Source organism: Nannobrachium achirus, assembly GCF_963921795.1.
Source record: "Nannobrachium achirus genome assembly, chromosome: 10".
Lineage (NCBI taxonomy): Eukaryota > Metazoa > Chordata > Actinopteri > Myctophiformes > Myctophidae > Nannobrachium > Nannobrachium achirus.
The window spans coordinates 63,979,860-63,992,156 of record NC_137819.1 but is presented as its reverse complement, the minus strand read 5'-3'; the positions used below and the strand labels follow the sequence as shown (position 1 = coordinate 63,992,156).

The window sequence follows — 12,297 nt, the reverse complement described above, 5'->3', positions numbered from 1 at the left end:
CTGTAATGGCAGATTGACTCTAGGATGTTTCTATTCACATGACTACTAACCGAGCCTTTCTGCAGTTCCTCACAGCTGGGATCAGTCTCCATCGCCCCCAGTCGTCTGTGTTGTATTTAAGCAGGTCAAACTCATCCAGAACCTCCTCTGACATCAGCAGCATGGCGGCCAGAGCTGAACACTGGGATGGAGACAGACTGTCCCCTGACTTCAGGTACTGTTGGATCTCCTGAAGTACTGAGTGGTCGTTCATCTCCATCAAACAGTGGAAGATGTTGATCATTCTCTCAGGAGAGTGATCTTTAGTGGTCATCTCCTTCAGGTTGTTAATGACTCTCTGGATGCTCTCTGGATGGTTCTCTTTCTGAACCAGTAGACCTCCTAACAGACTCTGGTTGGACTCCAGTAAGAGGCCATGAAGGAAGCGGACAAAGAGGTCCAGGTGGCCATTTTTACTCTTCTGGGATGTTTTCATGACTCTGTACAGGAAGTCTTCCAGGGTCAGCAAGGGTCCTCCTCCTCCCAGGAATGTCTCCAGTACCTTCATGTTCTTCTGTGTGAAACAGTGGAACAGGTAGACTGCAGCCATAAACTCCTGGATGCTCAGATGAACAAAGCTGTAGACCTTTCTCTCACATTGAACAGTCTCTTCTTTGAAGATCTCTGTGCAAACTCCTGAGTACAGCGAGGCTTCTTTCACATCAAGGCCACACTCTTCCAGGTCTTCTTGGTAGAACATGACACTGCCTTTCTCCAGATGTTCAAACGCCAGCCTGCCCAGCTTCAGAAGAAGTTCCCTGTCCTTCTCCATGAGCTTTGTGAGCTGCTGCTGCTTCTTTCTCTGTCTCTTGTTTGGTTTCTTTTTCTTGTCTTTATTATTTTCCTTATGTGTCTTGTCATACTTCAGATTCTTCCTCTTTGTCTGGACCAACAGGAAGTGGCTGTACATCTGAGTCTGGGTCGTGGGCAGCTGTTCTGTCTCGTCTGTCTTCAACATGTCCTCCATAACGGTAGCGGTGATCGAACAGAAGACTGGGATGTGACACATGATGTGGAGGCTCCTTGATGTCTTCATGTGTGAGATGATTTTGCTGGCCATCTTCTCATCACTGAATCTCTTCCTGAAGAACTCCTCCTTCTGGGGGTCTGTGAACCCTCGTACTTCAGTCTCCATGTCAACACAATCAGGAGGGATCTGATTGGCTGCTGCAGGTCTGGTAGTTATCCAGAGGAGGGCTGAGGGGAGCAGATTCCCCTCGATGAGGTTTGTCAACAGCAAGTCCACTGATGATGTCACTGTGACATCAGAAACAATGTCATTCTCTTGGAAGACATGAGAACCAATGCGAATGTTCTCGAATTTCAGCGGAAACCTGCTTTCATCCAGACCATCAAAGATGAAGCCAACCTTCCAGACAGCGAGCTGCTCTGCTGTGACCTTCTTTAATTCTGGGTGGAAACGATGGATCAGTGAGAGAAGACTGTGCTGCTCATCTCTGACCAAGTTCAGCTCCCGGAATGAGAAGGGAACCAGGAGAATGACATCTTGATTTTCCAAACCCCTTGCCCAGTCCAGAGTGAACTTGCGCACAGAGAAGGTTTTTCCAATGCCAGCGATGCCCTTGGTCAGAACTCTTCTGATGGGTTTGTCTCTGCCAAGGAGGAGGGGCTTAAAGATGTCACAGCATTTGATTGGTTGGTCATGAAGGGTCTTCCTCTTGGAGGTTTTCTCAAGCTGCCAGACCTCATGTTGGGTATTAACCCCTTCACTCTCTCCCGCTGAGATGTAGAGCTCTGTGTAGATGCTGCTGAGGGAGGGCACTTCAGTGACGTATGTCACACGATCAAGACGGTTCAAACCGACCTTATAAACCTTTAGAACCTCCTGGGGACTGACACCTGCTATGAGAAGACAATGAAGACATTTTAAACATTCAGTTGAATTTATAACTGTACATCCTTACAGCTGTCTATGCACATTATTAATTTAACCACTTAAACCCCAGCTTCCGTATTCAGGGGAAACCTTTGACAGAAAATAGCAGATCAACAAGCTTACAAACTGATCTGTAAGCTTGTAGATCTGCTATCTTCAGCAAAGATATTTTCTTTGAGTGAAAAAAGAAAATACACTAGTATAGAGCCCTGAGGGTCTCCACTAAACAACATAAGGGGTTTAAGTGGTTAATAAAACTAAGAAAAACAGGCGAAAGAAACAACAGTGGATCACTGTTTTTCATACAGAGTTGATCCATGTTTAGCATCATTATTTAAACATGGATACTGATGACACATTGTGGATATTTAGTCTGACAATGACTTCTGTCATCTCAAACATTTCAGTTAACTGTGTTAATTAATGTACATTGTGTCCAGTCTTACTTTGTCCACTGCTGGTGTGACTGGGTGTCTTCAGTCCAGGTGTGGTTCTGAATGTCTGTCCACACTGGGGACAGTCATGGAGTCCTGTTGGAGCAGACTGCTCCAACACTGTGATGCACTGTCTGCATAACCAGTGTCCACAGCTGCTAGAGACTGGATCCTTCAGAACCTCCTCACACACTGAACACCTTGACTTCTGCTCGGTCACAACACCACCACTCCTCTCCCTCTCTCTGTGGGGGAGAAGAAAAAGTAGTAAATGAATATAGACAATGACGTATGTAATATCAATATGTATCAATATCACTCCAAGGCCTGAAACATACTTAACACCTTAGCAACATTAACACAAAATGTAATGTACAATCTACTTTATGTAAAGCACCTTGGATAAAGGCAATATATAAATGCACCATTTACCATGTATTGGCAGTATGCACAAGCAATGTGGCTGTGTGTGTGTGTGTGTGTGTGTGTGTGTGTGTGTGTGTGTGTGTGTGTGTGTGTGTGTGTGTGTGTGTGTGTGTGTGTGTTGTGTGCGTATGGAGGTCGATCGCTCTCTTTAAACGCACAACAACGCACAACAACGCTTGATACACAATCACACGTCTTTGGGCGGATTCACACTGCGGTCTCGAGACCGGTCTTGAGGCTACTTGGCAGATGTTTAAACCGGTTTTGACAGTGTGAAGCGTGCGGTTTTCCTCAGAAACGGATAGCCTCGAAACCACCTCAAGAGGTAGTCTCGAGACTGCATTGTGCGACCTCGAGACCGGTGAGCCGCAGTGTGAAGCAACCGGCCTCAAAACCGGAACGTAACCTCATATAAAGTAGACGAGTCAGGCGTCGTGACAAATAAACACTGGGTAACAGTTGTCGACATGGCCTGGTCTAACAGAGAGATTGCTTGCTTGTAGGACTCAAACGCCAATTGTTTGAGTCGAGGAGTCAAAAATGTATATATTTTTACATCACCAGTTAGCCTACTATACTGCGGTGCGATGGACTGAGAGAAGTAGCAATTGGAGACAGTTATTTATTGTCTCGCACCAGCGCACTGAGCGCAGGGGTGAAAGTGAGACGGAACGGCCAGAACCGCCGCTCCGTTAAAACATTCACCGCCGCTCCGTTAAAACATTCGGAGCCGTTAAGAGGAAGAAGCAAGCTGTCAAAATCCCATATTAAATAACCTGCCAGCACAAACGGATGTCCAAGTCCAAGAAGTAAACAATCTAGCCTACTAATGTCAGATTAACATACACAGCTACTAGTTACAATTTCTAATTAAGTGCTTCTGAATTGTTCCAGTGTTTTTGTAATCCAAATGCTGTTTGTGTTCGCAGCCTGTGTCCATGACATGTCCACACTGCTCTCATCCATGAGCTGTGCCTCCCCCATCCGTTTTTTCTCATACCGTTCTCGACACTGACTCATTGCTCTGTGTCCCGCGACTGCGGACTGGATCCCATCGTTCATTTAAAAGAGCCGTTCAAGAGAGTCGAATCGTTCGCGAATGTCTCATCTCTACTGCGCGCTGCTTGCGACGGGGCAGAGTTGGCCTAGCGGAGAAGTTTTATTTGTTTTAACGGTGTTATTTGTGCACTGCTGTGCCTGCTTGGCGTGCTTGTTACCCTTAATGTGAATATTAAGCCACACTGTGGCTTGTGAAAGCGTTTCAATTGTAGGCCACGTTGATTATTAAATGATAAAAATATAACTGCACGTCTCGCTCATCATTCTGCACGTTTATGCGCCTGGAAAATAGCAGATCTACAAGCTCACAACGCGTCGCGGATGCGAGGCATTGTGAGCTTGTAGATCAGCGGCTCGACACCTACAGGTCTATGGATATGCAAATAGGCTTGTTTCTTTGTTAAACAGTTGTCGAGGTGTGGGACCCAAGACTGTTCCACACTGCGCTGTCGCGCATCATTGGATTGTTACACCAACTTTCGTGCCTGAATTTATTGGCGACCAGCATCAGCAATGTCGCATAGTTGATGACACTATGTGCATACCGCCACCTATGGACCGGGATATATAGTGCTAGTGATCTCCCGGGAGCCCAGAAGGTCTGCCAATGTGAATGCTGGCCAGCGTGAACCAGCAACCGTTTTCAGAATCAGTTCTAATCAAACGGATTGCAGTGTGAATCCGCCCTGAGTGTAACCGTCTCCTGTGATGGCCTGGCTGCTCTAAGTCAAGGGGAAAACCACACAACACGTTGACAGGTGTGTCGAGAGTGCGCCCGTGAGGTACGCGGAGGTGAGATTTTGGCATAACGGAGCTTGAGTCTGCACTCCAATGGAACTACACGTAAACGTTTGAAGGTACACGCTTACCTGTAAAGGTTACACGAGACGTGTTTACAGGTGAGCGTGTACCTTCAAACGCTTATATGTGTAGTTCCATTGGAGTGCTGGATCGATGGAGCGTCTGGAGTAGAGCCCGACAGATAGATCGGTCAATTCGATATATCGGTCGTTTTGGAGCAATCGGAGGGGTATCGAACATCGGTGAATTATTCCACCGATGTCCGATATTAATTGTCTGTAACGTGTCTGCGGAGAGAGCATGAAACCCTGAGTTATATAGGCCTATTTGTGGGCAATACCAGAATTATCTAGCAGAGTGCAGTATAATAGTCCAAGACGCAAGCCAACACTACTGGAGCTGCTGCCTCTCGTGTGTCGTTCACTCACCACATGTGCTGTAGCTATAACTCTGATTTTTCATGTTGCGGTGAAGTAAGGTGTGTAGGCTTATGTGAAAATCCACAGAGAAATATAGATGTCTGACTATAGAGTATAGACTATAGAACTTGTGTTGTTTAATTACTTGGCAATGCATGGCGGCTGTCTGCACTTTGCAGAGCCGCTGTGCAAATCCATGTGCGAATCAAACTTTAGTTTAACCCGACGTTTGGATAAAAGACACATAGGCCTAGCCTATAATTCATAAACGAGACAAAACACAGCAGAACCCCCGAATTAAAAGAGTATTATCATCCAACAAGCAATAGAAATTGATAACTGCGACCAAACTCAAAGTTTGACATGAAAAAAAAACATTTATCCGAGGGGCGAGCAGTCAATAAAATTATCCAGCACCCACCCACGCACGCACGCACGCACGTGTGAAACTGTTTGTTTAATTTCAGGGAAGCAAATATATTCCCAACTAGGCCTATACTTCTCGAGATCAAATGGCTCCTTGGCAATCCTTATTTTATGCATTAATGAATGACAAGCCCAATATATATACTAAATACATTCCCCCTCCCCTTTCCTTTTCCGCACGGCCTGAGCCATGCACAGAGCTGGGCATGTTTTTTTTTTCATCATAACATTTACATATTAAAACGGCGAAATAAAACAAATGTGTTTAGCTAAGCATCAACTATTGACCTTCAGTTAACTTGGCATTTGTTTAATACCTTGACAAAATGATCGTATTCTCCATGAGAGGACATTTTTCTAGCGTCGGTAAATCTCTCTCCAAATGTCGGCTATTTGTGTTTCATCTTTCCTGCAGCTGCTGACCTCTCTAAAAACGTATTATTCACTCCATTAACGTCAAGTTACATTTGTTGTCCATAGCGTCCAAAGCTACAGGCTTAGTAAAAAATTAAATATTAAAATGAAATGTCGACACGCCATGAAGCGGTGCATTCACTGCTTGTTGGCTGTCTTTTTTTCAGGGACACCCAGCGCCGTTCCCCATTCATGAATGAATAATAGTCAATAATAAATGACATCTGTAGCTGTAATGCCCACCATGCAGTGCTTAATTTGTTAATTATTAGGTGAAATGAATAAATACATAGTCTATAGGTCCATATATATGCCTACTTGATTTAACAATAAATAGGCTCTGCCAAATTACAATATGAGGGTCGCTGTGACATGGCTTATTTAATCAGATCTTTTAATCAAAGCTTTATAGGCAGCTCACCGAAAATAGCAGATCTGTTGTGTATAGAGTCTGTAGACCCACCACGGTCTGACCTGTCTGTCCATCCATCACGATAGCGCACAGCCATCTCCAACTTGTTAACTACCAGCTGAGAGATCAAACAAAGAATTGACAATGGCCTATTAAGCTACAAGCTGTATACCTAATTGGCCAATTTGGACATCAAAGGAGTGGAGATTACGTTTCTCAAGGGAGTCGCGTGGGTGGGCGTGTGCCGCTGCGGTTTAAAAACGTTCAGTCTTTTCAGCAGCTTGGAGAGCTCCAAAACAGTGATCCGCGGTGCGGGCGGATTTGGATCAACCAAATATAATTATTAATTATTTTTGGATGAAATAATGCACGAAATAAATTATGACATAATATATCTATCAGTAAAAACCTAAATCTCTGAATGCTTGTGTCTGTGTGTGTAATTTGATAATTTTTCATGAATGTCCACTAGCCTAGTCCACAATAAAAGAAACAGCTCAGCTGTGACCACTTAAAGGCATATCGGATTGGCATCACGTCATGCCTCGTTGCACTCATTACCTTATACCTCTATGGTAGTGCTGCGTGTTACCGACAAGAGCAATGATTAAAGCCATAGTGTTATGTGTTGTCTTGTGCGCGCGCGCCTTGTTTTGTCAGTGTCTGCAGATCCCTGCTGCCGCTATTAGTGGAGGAGGGCTCCCGTCACTCTGTCACCTCCAGCCAATCAACGTTCGGTCCGTCTGGTCCGCTGGCTCCAACGGCCTGTGTCGCAGATACAACACTACAGATCCACCGCCCACAACAATACGCCGAACTGGGAAATAAAACGGCAGTAGACAGTCCAACAGCAGCTGGCCTAGTCTAGCCCATCAACACGACGCGTTATGAGCTTGTATATCTGCTATTTTCAGAGCGCAACACCCGAACGCAACTGGGTTGATCTATTTTCCACTAGTCCCTCGCTAACATTTTACACTTTCTTGATGTTCAAAAAGCAATTAAATTGATCATTTTCTTCATTAAGCAGTAGGCCTACAGTATGTGGATTATCAAAGCTATCATAGCCTAATGAAGGGGGGAAATAGACAAAAATTATGTGTGGTGATTTTCCGATGGCCTTAAAGTCCTTAAAGTCCGAAAGGCTGTTCTACTAGGAGGAGAGGCGGCTGAGACTGAGACGCCGATGCTTGCTGTGTGTGTGTGTGTGTGTGTGTGTGTGTGTGTGTGTGTGTGTGTGTGTGTGTGTGTGTGTGTGTGTGTGTGTGTGTGTGTGTGTGTGTGTCGCTCTCTCAAAAAGCAAAAACAAAGAGAGAGAGCTGGAGAGATGTTGCATCTGTCCAAAAGCTAAAAGTGCACAGTGTGCACAAACTCATAGTGCACTGTCTGTCTCTACCTTCTTCATTAAGATGTTAAACTTGGTCACTCACACATATAGGTTTGAGTGATTAGGCTACTTTGTTTGATGTGAAAGCATTGTGAAGGATAAAGACCTGGATTTTACCTCGCGTGATCCAGGTTGGATCCAGTCAATTTGAAGAAAAGTAAATAATTCAGCGTTTAATTTGAGGTGAGGACAATAAGAAAGCACAGGACTACGTTTTCATTCACAAAAGATTGCCTTCTTTCACCTTAGAAATATTGCACGAATTAGAGCTTATCTGTCGCTGAACGATGCAAAAACGCTGATCCACGCTTTCGTTTTCTCTCGGCTGGATTACTGCAACGCACTTCTCTCTGGTCTGCCAAAGAAAACAACTGACAGACTACAACTTGTTCAAAATGCGGCAGCCAGAGTTTTAACTAAAACTAAGATAAGAGAACATATTACTCCAGTCTTAGCGTCGCTACACTGGCTCCCGGTTGTTTTTAGGATTGATTTTAAAATACTTTTACTTGTTTATAAAGCTCTAAATGGTCTGGCACCTTCGTACCTCTATGACTGCCTGCATAGATATGTTCCAACCCACCCACTCAGGTCCTCTAGTGCAGACCTACTTGAGGCGCCAACAATGAAATATAAAAAATATGGTGAAGCAGCTTTCTGCTTCTATGGACCGACAGCTTGGAATAAACTCCCACTACACCTAAGACAGGCAGCCTCTGTGGATAGCTTTAAAGCACAGCTCAAGACCTATTTCTTTACTCTTGCTTTTAGCTACATTTTTAAATCCCTGTGCTGCTAATTGACGTCCGCACTGTTCTGAAATTGTTATTTCTCTGCTTAATTGTAATAATTTTAATTATTTCTTTTTATTCTGTATTTTTTATTTTATTTTACTGTTTCTCTGTTAAGCACTTGTGCTTCATTTTCTGCTCTGTAAAGCGCTTTGAGCTGCATTTCATGTCATGAAAGGTGCTATACAAATAAAGTTTTATTATTATTATTATTATTAACTGCAACTGATCCATTCTATAGCCTATTATGTCATTTTATCGTTCACACCAGCTAACTGGAGTGAGAGCTTAATTGAAATGACCTGCAGTGAACTGGCATTATATAATTAATTATTTGTCAATAGCAATTATTTTGTATGATGATTAATCGTCTCGAAAGCCCTATAAGTTAAGGTTTTAGGCATAATTTTACTGTGGTAAATTGTGGTAAATGTCCCCACTGAGCATTTTGAGGTTTATTAGTTGCCTAATAGTGGTGTTTTTATCTTCTACACCACGCGTTGAAAATCAGTGTTGTAAAGGTCTAGATTTGCAATTTTTTGCTAGTTGTTTAGTCGGCTATATTTACACGGGTTGCTACACTAGACCACTATTAGTCGGATAGAAAAAGTCTACATTTCGCCGTTAGCGGCCGTCGAAAGTAGTGAAAAGTAGGGCGACGGTGAGATTCGATCCAGTGACCTCTGGCACTCAAGTCGGCGACGCTATCCACTCGGCCATCAATGCTGATATGATAGTATAGACTTTCTGGCCGTATTAAAAGGTGACATTGCCCACCTGTGTTCATTTTAGGGTAGTGCACATTGTTGAGGAAACTAAATGTAACAGCCTTAGCGTGTGTGTGTGTGTGTGTGTGTGTGTGTGTGTGTGTGTGTGTGTGTGTGTGTGTGTGTGTGTGCGTGTGCGTCCGCTGCGGCGCCGCGGCTGTGTTTGACTGTGTGTGTTGCTGTCAGAAATGTAATTCAGAGTAGCATGCTGTCTGGACGTTTCCACTTTACAGTGAGTGACTACACACAATCACAGTAATTAATTAACACTCTACCGGCTTACCGCGCCTTAGTACCAAGGATAACTTTTACATATGGTCTAAAGATAGTCGTTGAAATGCTGTATTTAAAACGACTACACCCAGACCGTCCAGACGTATACCTTATAGTGATGAATGGCTATTTTACACCAATATTTGGCTATCAGTTCTGCAACGTGCATAAATATTTATTAAAACAGGGATTAACTTCAATTGTCTAAATTCTGTCTAAATATAAACGTAGATACGCCGACTATACTTAGTCGGCTAAATCTCGGCTAGATCTAAACTATACTTAATAATGATCAACGGATATTATAATTATGTTAGTCCAATATTAGGAGATCAGCTAAGCACCTTACTGTTGTTTTTTTAATAAATAGTTATCGAATTATGGAATAAATTGCAAAGTATATTTTCGGTGTGAATATAACCGGATTCTAGCTGGTTGAAATGATGGCTAAAAAATAACTAGTCGTGTAATATCCGACTATTGCTCAGTGGGTCATGTTGTTAAGGGAGGGTCAATCTTTTTTTTTTAAATGCCTGGGGACTGGGGAGGGTCATTGATTTTCTCCCCAATTGAGAGGGAGGGTCATGGCATTTTATATCAGAGCTTATTTATTTGCTCCTATAACCCCCTTCAATAAATAACGAGTGCTGCCTTAGAGTCCACATTTGACTGTGGTGAGTAGGGTATAGTATTGTTAGTAAGTATTTTCGCTATTATAGGTGTCATTGTGTTATCACTCAGGTAGGGCAGGTTTCCTCACTCTGTATGTTTGTTAGGTCAAGGTTAGAGTAGTCAGACAGGGAAGTATTTGGATAAGTAGTCAGTTAGGTAAAGTTGGGGGTTCATCTTTAGGATAGGGATAGTTCTGTATTGTTGTTTCTGTTTTAGGTGCCTGCTCAGCCCTGTCTCACCCAGTTCCACAGAGCAACCTAATTTACATTATCTGTAACCTTTATTAACTCATTGAGTGCCTATCCCGAATTAGTTCGGGATATATGATCGTATCACAGGGTGCCTATCCCGAACAAGTTCGGGATATAAAAAAAAAAAAAAAAAAAAAAAAAAAAAAAATTTTTTTTTTTTTGAAAAAATTTTTTTTGAATTTTTTTTTTTTTTTTTTGGACCCCATCAAATCTGGTGAACATGATTTCAATCGCGATTTTGCATGTTCCACCCCCATACAACCCCATCTAACATACAGGGCAGCCATTTTTGTTTACATTACATGTAAAACATAAGGGCGATTATCTCAAGAATGCCTGAACGGATTTCCAATCGGATTTTTTTGTTTGAAAGCTGTGAACAAACTGCACAAATCCACTCCAATGCAATCCAGGATTGCATTGGATTTTTCAGAGCTCATTCTTCTCTGTTTTTTTCCCATGCATGAGGTGTGCAAGGTTTAATCATGGCTAAGTTGACGAAAATAAGGCTTCTAAAATGCTTGGTAGCCAATAGCTAACTTCAAGCTAACTTCATCCTCTTCCTGTACATGCAGTCATGCACAAAGGAAAGTGTTCAGGCAAGTCATGGCTGCAGGGCTTCTGCATATACCAGCATATCTCTATGGGATTTTCTCTGGCCACTGGGCGCCCTCTAGTGGTGAAAGGGGTGGCACTAAATGAGTTAACTTGGTGTAATAAAACTACTTTTTGGCATTCAACAACCTGCCTTTGTTACCCCGCAAACACCCCTAGGCCCTGTGGGCGTAACAATTGTATTTATTTACAATCATATGTCAGCACACATGCAGGTAAACCAATGCAGGCCAAATAAATCCTCATAACTAGCATCTGGAAGAAAATGATAAACTGTTCTGTTATTTTAGTTTTTCCAGTTAAAGTTCATAGAGATCAGTGATCTTACTTTGTGTGTGAAGGTCCAGGTTCATTACTGAAGTTCCCAGGGTGACCCATAGACTGATCACTCTTCATAGACACACAGCTGGGTGTTGGAGACTCTGCTCTGTGGTGAAAACTTCTGGAATCACAAAAAAAGAGAAAAAAAAAGACAATTGTTTCTGTTTATTTTTCCCTTGTGGTAACAGAAGGAACATGTAAATACAATATACTGTAGGTCTTCAGTGTAACTAAATAATGCCATCGTTTTGGGAAAAGAAAGAAGAAAAATAAATTAGTACCCTGTTTCAAAACTAACGTGTTAGGTTATTCTGTTACTAAAAAAGTGATTACAGTAACAGCGTTACTTGTAACGTGTTACTCCCAACACTGCTGCAGACAGACTGACTATTATTCACATTATTTAATTTAATTTCATTTCACTTTATTATTTTTCTTTCTTCTTTTCTTTTCTTTCTTTTCCATTTTAGGATAATTAATCATACTAGTCCTGTGCTCGGGGGCTGTGCACGTGTGCACAGTATCTAAGGGATTGAATGTAGGAGTCTCAGAAGTAATGTTGGAGTTGCAGATCTTTATTCCCATGTTTGGTGTTCCATGTTGGAGTGCCGGTTGGGCAGATCTTTATGCCCATATATGGTGTTCCGTGTCCAGGCCAGTCTGTGATGTCAGTACTAAGATGTCAGAGTAGCATGCAGACAGACAGACAGACAGACAGTTACCATGGCGGCGAAACTGTGTAGTATCAGTGATGTCATCATGCAGATGATCAGACTTTCTATCGGCAGTGCTTGCTCTGCCATCATATTAACTATTTGTTGTTCAATTGTTCCTTATTAATATAGAAAAAACACAATACAGTAAGTTAACATGATGGCAGAGCAAGCACTAGT

At 42.6% G+C, this 12,297-nt stretch overlaps 1 protein-coding gene across 1 annotated transcript in view; it reads right to left on the bottom strand.

Moving 5' to 3' along the window:
- Window positions 1-12,297, bottom strand: part of LOC308293223 (protein NLRC3-like) — a gene marked incomplete at its 3' end in the record, with an annotated part of 115,702 nt that overhangs the window by 22,267 nt on the left and 81,138 nt on the right. The window contains exons 2-3 of the mRNA XM_080735659.1: window positions 2,435-2,615; window positions 59-1,801 (exon numbers count right to left, since the gene is read on the bottom strand). Coding sequence (XP_080591785.1) covers window positions 59-1,801; window positions 2,435-2,615 — 1,924 coding nt within the window. The remainder of the gene's footprint in view (window positions 1-58; window positions 1,802-2,434; window positions 2,616-12,297) is intronic.